This window comes from Ammodytes marinus (genome assembly GCF_949987685.1).
Source record: "Ammodytes marinus genome assembly, chromosome: 8".
NCBI lineage: Eukaryota > Metazoa > Chordata > Actinopteri > Uranoscopiformes > Ammodytidae > Ammodytes > Ammodytes marinus.
In genome coordinates, this window is record NC_137212.1 from 6,089,923 (window position 1) to 6,110,099 (window position 20,177).

General features: G+C 40.0%; 2 protein-coding genes across 3 annotated transcripts in view; one reads left to right on the forward strand and one right to left on the reverse strand.

Annotated features, from left to right (window-relative positions):
* Window positions 1-774: 774 nt before the first annotated feature.
* atg4c (autophagy related 4C, cysteine peptidase) lies at window positions 775-11,573 on the reverse strand. The gene is made up of 11 exons (XM_080033337.1): window positions 11,428-11,573; window positions 11,042-11,163; window positions 10,326-10,409; window positions 9,485-9,715; window positions 7,206-7,545; window positions 6,767-6,837; window positions 5,561-5,727; window positions 4,910-4,988; window positions 3,818-3,894; window positions 3,142-3,261; window positions 775-2,190 (listed from the first exon to the last, which is right to left on the reverse strand). The coding sequence occupies exons 2-11, from the start codon at window positions 11,115-11,117 to the stop codon at window positions 2,023-2,025; spliced, it is 1,413 nt and encodes a 470-aa protein (XP_079889463.1). The 5' UTR covers window positions 11,118-11,163; window positions 11,428-11,573; the 3' UTR covers window positions 775-2,022.
* Window positions 11,574-13,055: 1,482 nt separating this feature from the next.
* Window positions 13,056-20,177, forward strand: part of dock7 (dedicator of cytokinesis 7) — a 69,128-nt gene continuing 62,006 nt past the window's right edge. For both annotated transcript variants that reach the window (XM_080032051.1, XM_080032052.1), the window contains exons 1-5: window positions 13,056-13,186; window positions 17,390-17,489; window positions 19,175-19,350; window positions 19,786-19,854; window positions 19,991-20,120. In XM_080032051.1, coding sequence (XP_079888177.1) covers window positions 13,149-13,186; window positions 17,390-17,489; window positions 19,175-19,350; window positions 19,786-19,854; window positions 19,991-20,120 — 513 coding nt within the window. In that variant the 5' untranslated portion in view covers window positions 13,056-13,148. The remainder of the gene's footprint in view (window positions 13,187-17,389; window positions 17,490-19,174; window positions 19,351-19,785; window positions 19,855-19,990; window positions 20,121-20,177) is intronic.

Here is a 20,177-nt window from a genome sequence, read left to right on the forward strand (position 1 = left end):
TCAACCACTGTTCCAATTCTGAAAAAAGTTGGTAGAATGTCACTGGTCTTTTCGCTATACTGCATTCCTGATATTCCCGCCTTGTCAACACAGCCGGTCGGCCTAAAAGCACAAAAAAAAAATATGGACGAACACATAGATCAATACAGCGGATCTAAATGACGCCATTATGTGTTTTGCCATTGCTTCTCCATGGCAGTAAAAGAGGGACAGACGAGGTTATTCTTCTATCTGTCGCTCCATCCATCCTAACCCTTGACCTGGCACAGAAAAGGGGGACAGTCCCATCCTTTAAAACGCAAGGCCCCATCATAATACAAGAATTTGTATTGTACGGGAAAACAGTCGGACATTGCTCAAACAGAGGGGGCAACACAGATTATCCATGGTAACGGAGCTTTGCACACACACACACACACACACACACACACACACACACACACACACACACACACACACACACACACACACACACACACACACACACACACACACACACACACACAGAGGATATTTTCTTTTCCTTCCGAAAGACGGAACACAATCGCGGCCAGTGTCAGCCGGGTCAGAGTTTTTTCCCGCTCGCTGGTTAATGGTCTGTAGAGATGGTTAGCACCGTACGATTAGTTTTAATCTGCTGCATTTGACTGGGGAGAGAGAGGAAAAAGGGGTATTGAATATATTTCAACACACCACTGAGATTTGTATCTTGCATTTTTTATTCATGATGTAGCCATTTCAAATATACAAATTGACCAAAAAGAAGCAACCCGGTTAAGAAAGTCACATAGGCTTATTTCGACTTTATTAAACTTTTATTTAGCCTTTTTACATAGCCTACGTTTTGAAAGTGTATTTATGGAAAATAACATGAAAGTGTTGTAATGCACAAAAAGCACCATAATTTTTAAGCATAAACAGATCATAGTATTGCTGTGGAGGGTTTATAATTTCTTCATGTGGTGTGGAGTGCTATTCCAAATAATTTTAACAAATACTTTACATTATCATTCCCTGAATCTGTTTTATGACTTGAACCATCCACTACATGTGTGTCATGTGAAAAATACTTATGAATCTGAAGAGTTAGGACGCAAAATAGTAATTTAACCGTGTTTTGTGAGATAGAGCACACAACATAGGCTACCTTCTACAAACACATTAAGGCAACAAAAATTAAATCGCATCATCACAATCAACACACACACACACACACACACACACACACACACACACACACACACACCAAATGTTATTGCTCAGAGAAAGACATGATCTCTGTCATAAAATACAAAACATTGTGAGTAGAATTATGAACAAATGTCCTTCAAAGTACTTGAACCCAAATCCTTCTGTTTTTGAGATGCTTCAGACGGTTGAGGTACTTATCTTGCTCCATGAAATGTGTTTGGCACAGAAATTAAGAAAAGTTACTTGGCCCCTATGAATTAAGGCTTTTTACAATACTCTTAATCTAAATACAGTAGGTGCTGCCCATTGAAAAAGAGCTTAAACTGGGCCAATGCTGGTGTGAGTCATACGGTAGCTACCACTGCTCTATGACACTGTTGTGCTTATAAGTGTTCTACTTCAAACATGATGTAACGTGCAACATCTGGTAAGTTGATAAATCTATCTCTTCACAAACAGGTGCAAAATTACAAGTGTTTTTCCTCCTCTCATACAAATATATTGGCACGCTCATTAGATCAAGCAGAGCACCAAAACAATGTTCCAATGTCTTCCTTACAAAATGTCCAGTAAACCGCACATTGCCAGACATCAAATACCAAACCAATCACAAAACTGTTTTGTTTTTTTGCAACAGCAAAAGTTTCCCCATGACGTATGAACTGAATTACTGTCATTTGTAATATTTTTAAAAAACAAGTCCAGTAACTCCAGAGTGTCACAACAGGCTGAGACACAGAGGGGCTTTTTGATATGAAACAGTTTTGATTCATCAATTCAAATTCCCTGTCAGAATAAAAAATAAGTATTTCAATAATCTTCAAGCGCGATTCAGAGCAGCACAAAGTCTCCCGCGGTGGTGACCGTCCTGTGCGGGTCTCGTATGAAGGGCCACTCTCTCTTCTCGGGGCTCAGGCTGGATGACAGGTCGTAATCTCTGCTGTGACCCGCCACCAGAGTGAATGCTGGGTATTTCTCTTTCGCTGACGGCTGCAGCACCTGGAACAACAACACACGGACATGTGTGTGTTTCAAAAGGGAGGAGAGCTAGTGTTGCACCACCACACACTGTAGATTTTAAAGAAATGATCTGACTTTTTTATGAACATACACACATAAAAACATTAAAAAAAAATATATATATATATCGATTTTTTGTATGAACATACTCATACAAAACACTGAAAAAAGTTATACAAAAATAAAAGATAAAATAAAATGAAAAACAAATATTTCAAAAATAATGGCAATCTTCTCGTCCTATATTTGTTGTGTCTTAGGTTGCCACTAGATCAATTACAGTATTGTTTTGGTTTTAATAGAATTGCCCTGAGTCTTCTAAGCCAGAAGCATGATAGGTTTAGAGAGGGCAGTCGTCCTTACAACATCCACTCAACATGGTGTGAGAAGCCAAAGTAGGAACTCAGAAGTGAGATTCATGGCTAAATGGTGCCATCTAGTGGTCAACTTTTTATCACACCAAAATCATCTTACACAATTTCAGGGCACAGAACAAGATAAATGTAACATTATGATGATACAAATAATTGTTGTAATGGTGACTTGACTTTAGAGTCCTGTGTTAAGGGTTGAGGCAGCAATTATGGAGAATGCTCGTTGTAAATATAAATATGTGAATATCTCCTCATAATCTACTAACTATACATATCGGAAAACTAATACAGTGTTAATACACAGTCTATGCTCTGTAAACTGGTATGTAAACAAAGGGTATGTAAACCCCAGGGGGCCCACCGTAGCTAACAACATGCCCCTTTACAGAACCTAGGATGTGTATAACACTTGTTTTTGTTTTAGTGCAGACACGGTACGGACGGGTAGCCGCCAATTGCGAGGAGATATTCCCAGATTTTGACAAAAAGTGATTTTGACAACAAGCATTCTCCAGTATCTCTGACTCCACCTTTAAAGCCGTGCTACTCCCCTGACCTTAGAAAGCTCTTTGCTGATCCTCTCGTAGTCTTGAGCGCTTCTGGAGTAGAAGCCGATGGTGCAGCTGGGGTCCATCTTACTGAAAGGCATCTTCTTGGGCGAGGGGCAATGATATGACTAGACAAAAAAACACACAAAAACACATCAGAAACTATTTTCTCCAAGCAAGTTGAAAGGGGGCCCAGATAATATACAACTACTGTGAGAGGGGCATAACACACACTCCATGGCAAGCATCAACGGGCGAATAAGATGTATTCTGCATCATTTTGATGAATGAAATCCTATTTATCTGCTGTCACACCATCCATAAATTTCCAACTCTGCGGGGTGCGTTGTCACATTGTATACCACCGCATGCAAAGGCATAAAACAAAGTTGCCACACAGCCACTGCCTCGTGCATGATTTTTTAATGTATGGTGGGGTCCTGAAATATTCAGATCTGAGCAGTATATACCTGATTCGGGGTTATTTGCCCGTATTTCTCTTAAGTGGCAGCTTCACACATCTGAGCCAGCAAATAAATCAGCGGATAAGGGGAGAGTGGGGTAATTGGGCCGAGGGGGCTGCTTTAAGATTCATACCCTTAAGTACTAACAGAAACTATTAAATTCACATTACTGTAGGGCTCCGGTTCGGCTCGTCTCTCTCCGTGTGTAATTTCACATTACCTGGAGAGGGAAATGGCTGCTGCTGACATCCACAAAAGCCTGACAGTAATGAGGGTCCATGTAAATCAAGCTGTCATCTGCAAGGACAAAACAAAAGACAAGTTATTCAAAAACATCCGATTATTACAAAAACCCAAACCCACGCTTCTCTCTCCAATTTCTATGCAGAGTAGCTCAAAGTCACCCGCTCCACTCGGGCCTACTACTACTACTACTACTAATGTTTGGGCTTGTGTGTGTGTGTGTGTGTGTGTGTGTGTGTGTGTGTGTGTGTGTGTGTATGTGTGTGTGTGTGTGTCAAATATGCCTCCCAGAAGGTTGTTGCCTTTTTAATATCCAGCGGGGTGGATTAAACTCTGCATAATCAGATGCGTTTGTACAAGCACATTCTTTTACACCCACCGAGAGAGAGACAGAGAGAGAGACAGAGAGAGAGAGAGAGAGAGAGAGCGAGAGAGAGAAAAAAGAGGTTGTCATTTAATTTTTGAGTGCGTGTGTGTGGGGGGGGGGGGGGGATTACTTTTACAAACACGCAATTATATTGGAGGCATTTGCATGTGATGAATGCCGCTCCGAGCCGCAGCTTGGCAGGGGAGAATGTATTGCTTGTCATTTAGACATCATCCACCACTGTATTTCAAAATTGGTAAAATGTAAATGCGTAAATATTGACTGCCAAGATGTACAACTGAAGGTTCCCGCTAGCTCCTGAAGGTGATGAAGAGTGGCTCACTTTGGGGGGGTGGGGGGGGGGGCTGGATAGGGGGGCTCCTGGTTTGAAATTTAATGCATGCCTCCTATGGAAATCAATTACGGGCCCCACACAAGTTGGGAGGTTTACTTGTGATGAATGGGCGAGGGCTTTTGATGGGTCAGAGGGAATGAAGTGAGCCCTGCATCTCTCCCACTCCTCTCCGTTTTCCTCACGCAAACACGAATACATTAACTTACTTTGTCTCCTCACATCAGAAGGGTATATTATGCAAAATAATCTAGCTATTCACACCAGACTCACTCTCTCTCTCTCTGTCTGTGTGTGTGTGTGTGTAGTGTGAGTATTTGTGTGTTTTGCATAGCGCCAAGTACACTAACCTTGAAATCCCACAAAGTAGCAGGCCTGTTTGGGCTTCCCTCCGATGATGCCTATGCAGTACTCCAAACTCAGTATGCTCTAAAGGGCAGGGAGACAGAGAAATCATCACACATCATCTTAATTAAACACTTACTTTATTTTATTGGCAATAGAATGTATTTTAAAAGGTCACATACTATGCTAATTTTAAGGTTGAAAATTGTGATTTGGGTTTCTACTAGAAACTGTTTCCATGGTGTAGTGTCCAACTTCTAATGAGGGGTTGTGGCTTCTCCCCTTATGACATCGTAAGAGGAATGCAATTTTTCACAAATACTTTGGGATTCTGTAGACCAACATTTATGTTGAAAAAACATGAAAAGGTGCATTTCTCCCCCACAGTGGTCACTTACTATTTACAATGAGATCATTATAACTTCTTTAGCCCCATGAGCGTACAGGTAAAACCTTGAGATCAAACACCAAAAGGTGAAATAATCGGACTTAAATAATACTAAAAAAAAACTAACCTTGATTGATTGATTGATTGATTGATTTCAGACATATCAAATACAAATGAAACATATCAAAAATACAAAACAAAATGAAAAACACACACAAAAAAAATAATTATGATCAAATTAATTCACAAAAAGCCATGCATGTCTCACCTTGGCAAAGTCAAAGTAGTCTGGGTTTGTCTTCTCCCCTCCGAGGCGCACGGGGATGAGGATGATGACTCCTCTGCTCTGGGCCAGAGGAGAGGAACACTCTGGCTGATCTGAGGTCTGCTCTGATGTCGCTGCCCGGTGGCTGTCCAGCACATCTCCACTGTACACTGTGAAGGATCAATAATACACAGGGGTCACACTGGGGTCAACTGTCTGTCTGCATGTATGTCTGGTCTATATGTCAATCCATCAGCGAGTCTGTCTGTTAATCATAGTGTCAGTACTGTCTTTTTGTAGTTTTTAAGTACAAAGCTGGTGTCTTTACAATGATGTTTTTGCCTATCAAACTCTAAGCTCTCTTTTTTTTTCAAAATTGTGTGAATATACAGAAATTCTATAAGCCAGTAAGAGTGTGTTACAGCCATAATACATGAAAAGCGAAAAACCTCATTTGTGTCAAATTATCTTTCCATCTTTAAATTGTATTTTTTTTTTGCTGGGAAAAATATGCTTCTTTATTTAGTTTGACCTTTAAGTGGGTTTTGTATTTCCAAATATTGTATGATTACTACTGTATTATATTACCCAGGATGCATTTTAATTCTGTTATGGCTGCAGCTAATGATCCTTTTCATTATGGAAGAAAAGAGTGTAAAACCGCCATCGCAATTTCTCAGAGGCAAAAGTAACATCTCCCGATTGCTTGTTTTGTCCGACCAACCTTACAAAACCCAGAGTAGATTCAATTCATAGTGATAGAAAACAGCAAATGCTTACATTTTAAGAAGCAGGGGAAAAAGTGCATGTGAAGCATTTCGCATTATAAATTACATCTACATACATGGTTGACCGAATATTTTTTTTTTTCTGACACTACATTCCATTATGTAGCCTACAAATTCCCTCCCATTTTCTCTCTCTGTGGCTCTAATATCAGACTCATAACACACCCAGACACTCACTCTCACTCAGGCTATCTTCTGCTCTGGCTATTGAGAAGAAAAATGGCTCGAACACCAAGTTATTGGGGTTTACGAGGAGGTTGGGAGTGTGGACGGTATAGATTTTTGTAGTGGATGTGTTTGTTGGGAAATAGACAGAGTGAGGATCCCGTCATGTAGGGTGGAGAGAGAGAGAGAGAAAGGGTCAGTTTGGGCGCTTTGCCCAGTGTTCTGTTTCTATCAACAGCAGGCTCATCTTTCATACCTGTGCAGTCCTGGGAGACATAAGCAGTTAAACCCGCCAGGCCAGGCTCCATCGACTCCTCTACAGCTTTCCTAAGAGAGAGACACAGAGAGAGAGAGAGAGAGTGAAGGGGGTTGGACACTTTTACATTCAGAGGTAATGCTATGGTAGCATCATGAAAATAATTTAAAAAAAAACAGTGATGTTAATGATGACTTAATAATAAGTTCACAAATGTCAGTAAATATGTAAGAACAATTTGATATACTGATCGGTTAATAATGTATTCATTATAATGTTTTGCTTGCTTCAATTGCCCCGATGTAAAATTAAATACTTTTTTTTTTTTTTTTTTTTTTACTTTTTAAAACTTACTAATTTAATTAAATTCCTGTTATATTTATATCTTTTGTTTGATGTTATTGTGTGGGTATTAAACCAAATCAAAATCAAAACCTACTTGAGTATGTGTGCCACCACAGCGGGTCCATACCAGTCCCCGGCCTGTTTTCCCATGGTCAGTCCCAGACGCACAAGCCTGTGTAGGCCCAGCTGAGCCGCGGGGCTGTCCCCAAACCACTGCACCAGAGAGCGGTGGTACATCTCCTTCATGTGGGCGTCTGCCTCCTCTGCAGACCCCAGGGACAGGGCTCGGTTTGGGGGTGGGGATCGGTGATTGGAGGGCCCGGGGGAACTTTGTAGAGAAGCTTCCACTGAGGCCACCAGACGCTTGGCTGCGGTGGCTGTCCATGTCTCTGTGTCTAAAGGCTGGAGATCAAGGGCCTCAGACCAGGTCCAGTCTGGGGGGAAGAAATCATGGAATGGATAAATTAAGTTGTAAAGTAGTCTATGGATACAATGAGAACTGTATTTCTTAAACCACTGATAATACAAACATGGGAAGATCAATATCCTATCATATTTAGAAAAATCTGCTACTTTAACACACGCATAGAAAAACAGTTTAAAAAGTTGTTCATTCAAAAAATGTGTATCGTAGGAAATTAAAAGTGGAGTCAGCGATTCTGGAGAATGCTTTTTGTTGAAATCACTTTATTTTTTATTTTTTTATTAGTGAATGACTCGTCAATCCGCTACCTGTACATACTGTTTGTACTGATTGATAAAAGAAAATCTGGTGTCTGGCTCTGTAGGCAGGTATGTAAACAAAGAGGGTGCCCACACTAGCTAACTACAAGCTGTGTATTAACACCAGATTTTATACATAGAAAAGGTGCAGTGCAAGAAAAGCCTTCCAGGTTTCAAAACCTGAACCAAGTAATAGCAAATAACAAAAATAAATCTATCTAACCAGGAATCTATGAGGCTCACTGAACATTATATATAGCAGCTTCACCACTGAGAACAAAAAGTATTTCAGAACTTGTGAAATTAAAAAGGTTTCTGACTAAAACAGACAGAGCCTTGTGCCCAGAATAGGTGTCATTATGTCCAATTATAACGTTTGACTGCCCCAGTATTTCACTTTAACTTGCCTTAGCCTTACAAACAGGGTGGGAGCAGGAGGCGGAAAGAAAGGGAGTGTCCCCGGCTATAAAAACCAGCCAGACTAGAGTCTTACGAATTAACAAAATGACCTTGATCCAAAAGTGAATGAAAAAGAAATTGATCAATAAATTTCCCTAAGTGTCCATTTGTCACTTTATATAGAAATGTGTCATTAGTGACATATTTTAGAACTTGACAGAAGAACAAGTTTTAAATATTGTTTTCTAAATGACGGCATTAAACTGGCACTCAGCTCATTATGTTGGACCCATAAAGTCTCAGACACTTTGGAGACAGAGATATGAGGAATTCACTGGTTTTAAACGCCTTGCAAAATACTGAATGAAGCTTTCACTTTCAGGTTGGGAATGAGGAAACTCTCTAAAAGACATAGGGGAATTAAATTAAATTAAGAAACTTCAAAGTCCAAAATTACAGACTGTATCTGTCACCTAGTCCAAAAATGCTCTGTAGTGTAATTTACGGTTGCAATTTCTTTACAACTAGCCTGGACAGTGGACATAGCACATACGTTTAGACCTTTGCCTTTATATAGCAATGCCCAACTACACATTCATAAACAGTACTTTCAAAAATTGAGCTCCAGTGCCAGTGTCGGGGGCACAACACCAGTCTGTAAACGCTGCCATACTGAGAAATACAGAGAGAGTTTTGTGGAGCTGATAGGCTCTATCAACTTTGTTTCAACTTGTTTGACGATGGCTTGAATGTAAACAACATTCATTTGTGAAATATATGAAAATGTTACGCACTAAAAAGCTTCAAAACAAGAAACAAATTACAATATTACGTTGAATAATATATTCTGTACTCTCATATTCCATTCATATAAGTAAATCACCCCTAACAAACTTCATCCACTTTTCATACATCAGCCCACTCCTCTCCACTCACCTCTGCCTCTTCAGTGACTGTAGTTTACATGCTGATTAAATTGTCCTATTTAGATATCCTTATTAATACATTAACTCCTTATTTTTTATTATATTCAATGCCCCCACTCCACACTCATAAACGGTAGTTTAAAAATGAACCATAAGCTGCAGGCTGTAAGCAGTGTCCAAATATCTGCCATGTTGGTAGCTTCTATTCTCGGTAAACCTTTAAAACATTTATTTTAAAATAGAAGGTAGATATACTATTTTCCTTTTTCACAACCAGAGTGTTCTTTACTATTCCGAGGATTTAAATCATAGATGTTCCACTCACCTCTGCCTAGGAAGTGCAGAGTGAGGGCCTGGGCCAGCATCATCTGGCCAGCCCTCAGCATACAGCCCCAGCCACAGTCTGAGGTCAGGCTGGACCCGGGCAGAGGGGGGAACTCCTCCCTGTAGGTCAGCCACACGCGGGACGCAAAGTCCCTACGGAAGGCCTCCACATTACCCATGACACAGTCCGCATTAGAGGCATCACAGCAGGCTTCTTCTGGACTGTCGTCATCTGAAACAAATGACATGGGATCAGTTTGAGATTTGCATTTGACTTTTCTTCATCTTGTGTCCTGTGTACATCTACATGGTAAAAGTTCATCAGGGTCAAAGCGGGCAGAGGGTGTCATACTGTATGGAATGTACAGCCCACTGAGGCAAATGTCTATTTGTGATATTGGGCTATACAAATAAAACTGATTTGATCTTGTTTGTTTGTGTCTCATGTCAATCATGTTAGGAGCATAGTGGGCAGCTTTATTTTCCGTAGAAATAACGAAAACTTTTTTTTAAGTCAGAACAAACTTGGTATAAATTCATTTAGTAGAACGGTACAGACGGAGCATTGCAATGTAGATTTTTCACCACTGGATGCCGCCAGAATACACCTTTATTACACACTGCCCCTTTAATATCTAACAGTATGCAACATGCTTGTCCAAGAAACAAATAATAATAAAAAGCTTTCATAGTTTTGTCCTCACGATACCCCACAAGGCTGTTACGGTATAAACTGATATACATGGCGGCTTATGAATGTATGTCAAGACTTTGGATACCCATGTTTATGAATGTCATTAAAAGGAATGATATAATTGTATGTGTGAGCGTGTACACCATACCTTCAGCTTTAAAATGGTAACACTTTCCAAGAAGAAACACCGGGGAATTCCTACTGAAGGAGGTCTTGGATTTCAGAGCCCAACCTAAAATACACAATAAAAAAATACAATAATGCCATAACTCATGGTTGGAAAAAAACTATTTATTTACTCAGTTGACTAACACACCTACTCACAATGTTCTGGGTGCCTACTACAGTTTCTTATGAAAAGGCAGTGAATAGCCATTGAGGTTTTTTATTCAGTAAAAAGAAACATAGCTGTAACTTTATCCCGTGTGAGCTGAAAAGAATACATTGTAGCTCACAAATCAGTGTGGACAGAATGACAAAGAACTATTTTAAGAGCTGACTCAACAGCAGTCGGTCGGTTCTTGTCTCACATAATTCTGATGCTTCTTTCTTTGTATTTGTGCAGTCTCTTGTGTACAGTAGCCTACATGTTATTGTTGATCTGTGTGCATTTTGCCTGTACCAGTTCCAATGTGGGTTATAACCTATTTCCAATGTAGTGAAGGAAAGAAAGATTTGTAGGACTTTACCTGCAGGTCAAAAACAGCACATAAGTGATGCATGGAAGAGGTAATCAAAGAGGACAGAGAGGAGCAGGTTTGTGTTTGTGTTTGTGTGTGTGTGTGTGTGTGTGTGTGTGTGTGTGTGTGTGTGTGTGTGTGTGTGTGTGTGTTCGTGTTTACTGGCCTCAAGAAAGTGACTTACTGTACTTCACATTATGCCACGCAGACAAGAACTTTGTCTTCAATTTTTCCACCTCGTCGCTCCCTTTATTCTCCATTTAGACCAGCAAGGGTTGGAACCCATCCCCACACAGCCTACAAACACTACAAAGAGTAAACACACACACACACACACACACACACACACACACACACACACACACACACACACACACACACACACACACACACACACACACACACACACACACACACACACACACACACACACACACACACACACACGCGCGCGCACACACACACACGCGCACACACACACACGCACACACGCACAGTAAGCACTCACACACTTCCCAAAAGCAAAATTATGCTACATGAAATCCCAGATTAAATTGAGCAAGTCCTTACCTTAAAAGCCTTTTCGATACATTGTTTCCACTTCCGCTGTGTGGCTGTGAACAACAGTGAAAACGTCACATTGTGTTAGAATACGGGTAACTGAACACACAGTATGTCGTCCATGACCATAGCTGTGTACATACAACACTGTCCGGCGATCGACAATGTAAACACACTGAGGAAGCAAAAGTCAAGTCACGTGATCTCGCGGTGTTTCCGCCGGAGAGGAGGAGACAGGTCTCCAGAGGGCTTGATTTAGCAAAAGAGGCAGCACGAGCGGGCGGCGTTTAGCCTGTTCCCGATCTCTTCACGTTGTATTTATATGTCCATGCGTTGTATTGAAAAGGTACTGCGCCTGTTTTTTTTTATTCTGTGTAGAAAAACAAATGCTCTTTTGTGAATGCATGCAGTCCAAGACTGTTATGTGCAGTTATGCCACCTTCATATAGCCTACATCACTTCTTATTAATTTGGTGTGGGATTTGATCATATGATTTGTTAAAAATTGCCATTGGTCGATTCTATTGTTGTTGTTGTTGAAAGTCAGTCTGAAATAAACTTTAATTCTCCTCATTGCATTGCTGACAGGCCTATTATAACGGTGTGTTGAAGATCATACGCAAACATTTCTCTAGGCTATTATCTGTAAGTAATCAGTACAATGGATACATGATCATCAAACATAATGTAGGCCTTATGTTAAGAAAATAAGGTAGCCTTTAGGCTACTTGTTATTCAACTCTGTCAGTGTGAAGTATTTGTCTATTTCGAAACTTTATATTTACTTTGTGTGCAGGTCTCAATTGATCCAATGTGTGTTGATAAATTACATTTATATGGGGGAACATTATCTTATTTATTACATGTGCACAATCATACCACAGCAAGTTCCTGTGTTTTTTTTTGGGAGGGGAGGGGGGGGGGGGGGGGGGGGGGGTTCCCAGATCTGTGCTTGGATAAAGGACTCTTGAGGACAATTTGAATTTATTTATCTCGGAATCTATTAATTTATTTTGAACACAAACAATGAAGACTAAAAAACAAATAACAAAACAACAAAACATGAGTAACAGTTCTTGAAAAAGGAGTAGGAGTAAACACTTATATGACCTTTCCCCTTTCTCACTTCTCTATCCACTCATATCATAACTTTTACTTCCTTAATTACTATTCCAACTTTCTTGAAAACCCAAAATAAGCATTTAAATAATATTTTTTTTACAACTAAAATAACAATCAACCCTTAACAAAACTCTTCTTCATCCATATACCTCCTCCAAAAATATGTTTGTGTATAGTTTCTCCACTATCTATCTATCTATCTATCTATCTATCTATCTATCTATCTATCTATCTATCTATCTATCTATCTATCTATCTATCTATCTATCTATCTATCTATCTATCTATCTATCTATCTATCTATCTATCTATCTATCTATCTATCTATCTATCTATCTATCTATCTATCTATCTATCTATCTATCTATCTATCTATCCATCCATCTATCTATCCATCCATCTACCCATGAATCGCATAGTACAATGCGCAAGAGCTTTTCCTTGGGTGTGTTCTGTTGCGCAGTATAACGGCCATTACGGTAACGCTCCCATTCTCCCGTGGTTTTTCCCTGACTGGGGCCGTGGTGGAGTGAGTGGAAAGCGGAGTCTGCCTGCAGTCTGTCTGCCTGGGAATCCCGTCAAAAAGCACATCAGCAGCGGCCACTGCCATGGCTGAACGCCGCGCCTTCGCCCAAAAAATCAGCAGGTAAAGACTCGAAAAAGACCCACAAACGAGCCCTTTAAAGGAAAACCGAGAAGCTTGTCGCTTTTATAGAAAAATATAGGTCGCCCATAGACCACCGCTACCCAGCATAGGAGGCCCAGCTATGAGCTAGCCTGCTTGTTAGCCACATCGGAAAGATGCTCAGACCCACCCAGTCTCTTGTTGTTATTCCTTGCCTGAATGCTAACAAAGGAGCTGTATTTATAACAGCTGTAATACACGTATCCTGGCAGTATAGGAGGAAGCTTTTTTCCGGTAATTATCCCAACCGGAAGCAATTTATTGTTATTGGTGAACCGTTAATTTTGGACAGTTAGCTTACAGTAGCTAACGATGGGTGCTAGTAAGGTACTGGTAGAGATATGAATGAACTTTGTAGAGTCATGTGTTAAGCTGGTGCCCATTGACAAGAAGGAGCAGGTATTTGTAACATAGTAAGACTGGGGAACAAAAAGTCTCCTCAACAGCCATCACACATAGCGATGTTGTGATCTCATCCCCGCCCCTCAGACTAGATCAAAGTAATCTCTTCAACAAAGGGCTTTGTGCTAGCTGTCAAATACCACCATCCCAGCTGATAGATAGATACAAAGTGAAATAGATAGATAGATAGATAGATAGATAGATAGATAGATATATAGATAGATAGATATACAGACATGAACTGTTGTCACACAGCAATCAACATTAACACGTTTTAATTACTGTCACTGCTAATCACTTCATTCACAAACAAAAGTATTGCCTGATTGTCAGATATGTTCTTACCTGAAATAAGATATAACATGATTTGAAGTTTAAAAAAAAAAAAATTAGAAGTGTCTGCTGTCACGTTTGTTTTTATTATATATTTGGGGAAAAAAAACTATTCCAAATAGAAATTGGGATTGTTGCAAAAGTCCATGCTTTGTTGTTGTTTTTAATTTTAGTTTTGTTAATCGAATTTATACAACTATAGGTCAACCATTAGGTGTGGATGAGATGTGTCTGATTTAATGGCCAGCTGACACAATTCCAGATGTACTGTACACAATTATACCTCACATATACCTCACCATTTAATGTCATCTAGATCACAAAAGTATCGCAAACTAAAGTCATACAATTGACCATATATAAGTCATACAACTTTCTGACACTGTTTCAACAAAGATACAAGGACATTTTAACCTTCACAGAGGACACATACTGTTTTGTAGTATTTCAGACTCCATTAGTGTTTAAGGGTTTGTGATATTGAACACACTGTCTGTCGCAGCTGGAATCTTACTGAAACTTCACTGAACAGATAAAGGATGCATTGATAAGTGAACTTGTGTTATAAGCAGTGAATGAAGACTTGCCTCTGTTGTAATTTTGTAGCTCATGCTGATGGTTAATAATGAAAGTGAGTTTGCCTTTGTCACATGTTGAGACATTTTGAATGACTAAAATTGCCAGTGGCCTTTGCCTGGAAGTCTAAGTCACATTTCTCTGTTAAAGGTGCAGTCAGCTGTTGTAAAAAAAATCACATGTGTCAAAAGTTCTCCAGAATCACTGACTCCACCTTTTAATATAGCTGCTGCTTACATTACAATCTCCTATTGTTTCTGGTTTATATTTTAGTTCCTGGAAGTTAATGCTGTTATCATCTGGAAGAGATAGCCACTCATTCAAAAGGCTGTCTGTCTGTTTAATCTAGTTATTCCTCTGTGCAGTGACCAGCGCTAAGAAAAGATCTGTTGAGAGGCATTGGGGAGGACTGTGGAATGTGTTTGTGGGCCCAGTGCTTGTGCCTTTCTCCAGTGGTTACACACATACACACTGCACATGCATAGTCCACTGGATCTCCAATACACTGCATTATCATGATGTTATCTTAAACCTGCAGTGTGTAGAATTTTAAGGGAATTTTTCACAACAGACTTGGTAGAAAGATTATTATAATGTAACTCCTATATAAGGAACTTTAAAATGTTTATGAAACAGTCTAATTTTTCCTCTGATAATCATACTGTTACAGCCAAAGAGACAATCTCAGTGAAAAGATTAACTTTTTATAGTTTTTATTAATGCCTTTGCACGGGCACCACAGAAGTTAGACAAAACGATTTACGGCAGGCACGCGCTTGGGTGCTGTTGTCGTAAAAACAATGCCGCTTTTGTTTAAAGGTGCCGCTTACTAGAATCAGAAACAACTGAAAGCTCCTCTTACGCCCTTATTTTGTTAAAATATAAGCCTAAAACTCCTTTATTTTGAAACAAACAGTAGGAGTACACAGTATTTCTTATGATGGAATAGTGAACTAAACCACTTCAGTTGCTTTGAGGAAACCAGATCCGTTTATACATTTGCAGTTTTGCGACCTTGTTAACTTGTTAACACCTAATCCTTGCTCACACTAGTCTAGCACTATTACTGTTATCATGGCCAAAAGTTTACAGTAACCTTCAAAAATAAAGTTATTGCGATATTGCTTTCGGCGTTAAAAAGCAGAGAGAGGCTGGGAAAATGTGACAGCTTGTTGGCTATGAAGAAACATGTAATGAAAACAGCTAGTTAATCATAATTGTAGCATCCCTTTGGCCTTGTGTGGTACCTGTGTAACATTACCTTGAGTGTTCGGTGTCTGGCCTTTATCCTAGCCTTGGCTCTAATTTGTTATTTGTTTGTGTCACTTTGGGCTACTTGCTGCGTTGTTGTTTTGTTCAAGGCAAAGGTCTGTAGGTGGTTTTTGGTGGTTGTTATGTGTGATTTAAAGGACCCTTGTGTGTGTGTGTGTGTGTGTGTGTGTGTGTGTGTGTGTGTGTGTGTGTGATTTAAAGGACTCATATGTGTGTGTGTGTGTGTGTGTGTGTTTAAAGCGTTCCAACAAAGCGTTTTGTGCTGACCACCATAGGTTTTTATGCTTTTCCTCTCTCTGTCCGGGGGAAATATACGGCGCTTTACGAGGAGATACAATAAGACTGTATGAGTTACTGAACATAAAGACAAGGACAGACAATGGAAACCTTAATGCTAGTTAGTTAGCTTCATCTTTGACAGCTTAAAGGTGGAGTCAACAATTCTGGAGAATGCTTGTTGTCAAAATCAGTGAACACCTCTTTATGATCTACTACCTCTCCACATTTTGTGCTGAAAAAAAACAGAATTAATACACAATCTAGACTCTGTAAACTGGCATGTTTACAGTGTTGACAGTACGGACAGGTGGCAGATCGTGAGGAGATATTCACTGATCTTGACAACAAGCGTTCTCCAGAATAGCTGACTCTTACTTTTAATTTGTTCATTTGATGGGGATATTTTCCTTTTTTTTTTCTTTGTTTATTAGTTTTGGAAAATCACCTGTATCGGGGTAAAATGTTCTTATTGTATTTTATTAATGATAATGAATGATAATAATAATGGATTGGATTTATATAGCGCTTTTCAAGGCACTCAAAGCACTTTACAGGGTTCCAGGTTCCATTCATTCTCACACACAGTCATACTGGTGGTGGTAAACTACGATAGTAGCCACAGCTGCCCTGGGGCAGACTGACGGAAGCGTGGCTGCCATTCAGCGCCTATGGCCCCTCCGACCACCACCTCAAACATACAGCAGTCATACACATTCACACCAGGCAAGGTGGGTGAAGTGTCTTGCCCAAGGACACAACAACCATTGTAACTTTTCACTATGATACTCTTTAGGGCGGCTGTGGCGAAGTGAGTAGGGCGGTCAACCCTCAACTACAGGGTCGGTGGTTCGCCCCCCCCCCCCCCCCCGTATCCTCGCTACATGTCGAAGTGTCCCTGAGCAAGACACTGAACCCTAAATTGCTCCCGATAGTTAGCCTGCTATCGGTGTATGAAAAAGAGTCTCCGGTCTCAATGGGATTTACCTGTATAAATAATCCCTGCATTCCAAATCACATACTCTTTTTTTTACTACACTACATAAAGTACAGAATAGTTTAAGGGCCACAAGAGAGAAACAAAATCAGACAAGGAAGATTTTTCTTTCATTCGAAAAATGTCAAGAATAAAGACGAATACTCCAAAATGCTATTGGAGCATACTACAATTGACGTGCATGCATTGGGACATCCTAAATCTTTTTCTGGCATACTAAATAGTAGGGAAGTATGTGATTTGGAACGCAGGGCTAGTCTCCAATGGACTGTATTCATTCTCTTACTCCCTCTCTCCTCTGTTTGCAGGACTGTGGCAGCAGAGGTGAGGAAGCAGATCGCTGGACAGTATGGCGGCTCCCCACAACTCTTCAAGAACCACAACACTGGGGCCACAACTACCAACACAGTGAGTATAGTCTCAAAGGCCATTGAAAGGCAACGTAGAAACACTACTGCTTTTGTCCAAAGTTTTTTGCCAGAATTACCAAAACTGAGGCTTCTCATAGCGTCTTTAAAGGTGCTACAAGGAACTTTTAAATATTTCTGAAACTGTCAGATTTTTCCTCTGATGATCATAAATGATATGGGACAGCCAACGAGACTATCAGTGCAAATAATGCTATTTTCATATAGTTTCTTAATGCCTTTGTCATGGTTATACGCTCACCCAGGAACAACAGCCGGTGTGGTAAAAACACCACCGCATTTGTCCGAATGATAACCTCTGATTAACCTATTCACTGCATACTTCTGCTGCGGTGATTTAACCTCAAATTGAAAGTTCCTCGGAGCACCTTTAAGTACATTTGCATGCATATTAAGGTTTTAAATGTACGGTAGGTTAATGTTAGACACACAACTAGCTGTTAATATGATGATTTTACTGTATTTGGTTCCCTTTTTTCAAATATGGCCTTGACCAATGATCAGGCAAGTTCAGTCATTGCTGCTGACATCTGTCTAAATGAACCAAACAGTTACAACCTGAAACAATGATGTCATTTACTGTTGAGTTTCCTGGTTATTTGAATGTCTACACAACAGTTGGTGATGTCATACACACCACGGAATGATAACCTCTGATTAACCTATTCACTGCATACAGTCTTCTGCTGCAGTGTCTCTATGGTTACAAATGGATGAGGTCATACACTATGTTTGTTAAAGGGCTAGTGCCAATTGACCTTCATCATCTTTGAGTTAGAACACCAGCAAACACTCCCTCCCCCGTCCTCCTTAATTAGGCTACAGCTGGCTTTTAATTAAACTGTGAACGGTATTTGTGTTGAAATTCCTCGAGAGGGAGGTAAAGAGAGACAGACAGACAGACACACACATTAACACTTAAACTAAAGACCCCTCTCCCTTGGGTTCATCATTTTAGACCCGTGAAACCATTAGCCAAAGCTTGAAGTAGCACACTTCCTAATCTGGATCCATTTATCAGTTTTTTTTTAAAGATTTGCCCAAATTGCAGAAGAATTATTCTTAGAACTGATATTCCTGTTTGGAATTAAATATGAGACATATGCAAGAACTACTCGCAACACAAATAACAGACTTTACCTCATATTTTGGACCTGTTGGTCCTACATGGTACAGATTCATAGATTGATAAGCTATAACTCTGCTACTTTCCTAAGTGGTTTTATGGGGAATGAATCCCTTAAAGCTATAGTATGTAACTTCTTCACATCACGCCATTGCTAAATGAGTTGACACAGAGTTACTTAATCCCATCAGCTCCACAAAGCTGTATTTCTCAGTATGGCATCGTACTGGTGTCGCCCCCCCGAAACTGGCGCAGGAGCTCAGAAAAATTCCAAGAAGCGCCCAAGAAATATTTCAGTACTGGTAGTTGATTCTACAAAAAAAAACCTGGACGTGCAGCAGAAGTTTTAAAATCCAAAGGCTTACCTATTATCGATGCGCCGACAGTGTTGATGTAATTACTCAGAATTCCTCATGGGGGCCGACAAAGGTTACGCACTGTAGCTTTAAAGACTTTACTAAAAACTAGAAACTCTAAAACTTTACCAATTATGTATAAAAATAAGGGTTAAAACTTAACTTTCCCCATCGCCCCCCCAGGTCCCCCTGACAGAGGCGGTGGAGCCGGTGGACTTTGAGGAATACCTGATCACTCACCCTCCCCTGGTAGAGTCCGGTCCTCTCAGGGATCTGATAGAGTTTCCTCCAGATGACATCGAGGTCATCTACACACCCAGGGAATGTCGCACGGTGGCTCAGGCCGTCCCAGAGGAAGGGTAAGAGTGACAGTACTGGTAATAGAGTGATATAATGACTGACACTCCTCCCTGTATCTTATATGCTGTTCTGTATTGAATTTTGTACAGCACTTTGGTCAACTGATGTTGTTTTTAAATGTGCTATAGAAATCAATTTGACTTGGACTTTTGACTTCAATAGCAGATGTGGAGTTGTCACGTACAGTCTCAAACCATATTTTAACCATAATGTTCACTTCTTTGACCATTTTGAGGATTGTACAGATTATAAAGTGAATTATTCATTTTACCTGGACAAAAGAGGAATTAAAAATAACTTTTTGACTAGATCTATCCATATGATAAATCCTCCATTTGCAACAATACAACTCTAAACACACTGAATTATCATTTGGTACATTTTTGAATTCTATATAAGTCTTGTTTGAGTGATTTTTGTCTGTCTGTCTGCAGGGACACGGATCCTCATGTCAGAGACTGTGTCAGATCCTACACAGAGGACTGGGCCGTCGTCAACAGAAAGTAAGGCTTCACTGCTATTCATTTTTAATGTTTTTTTATTATTATTATAACATTTTGATCATATCAGTAAAATATTGTTGAGTATTAGTATGATAAAGTTATTGACAGTGTCCTAAATGACTGTTTGCTCCCTCAGGTATCACAAGCTCGGTACAGGCTTTAACCCCAACACCCTGGACAAGCAGAAGGAGCGTCAGAAGGGTCTTCCCAAGCAGGTGTTTGAGGCGGATGAGATGCCAGACAACAGCAGCTACCAGGATGACCAGGTAACCAAATACATTATATACACAAGTTTACTAAAACACTGTGTACAGCCCCTTTCA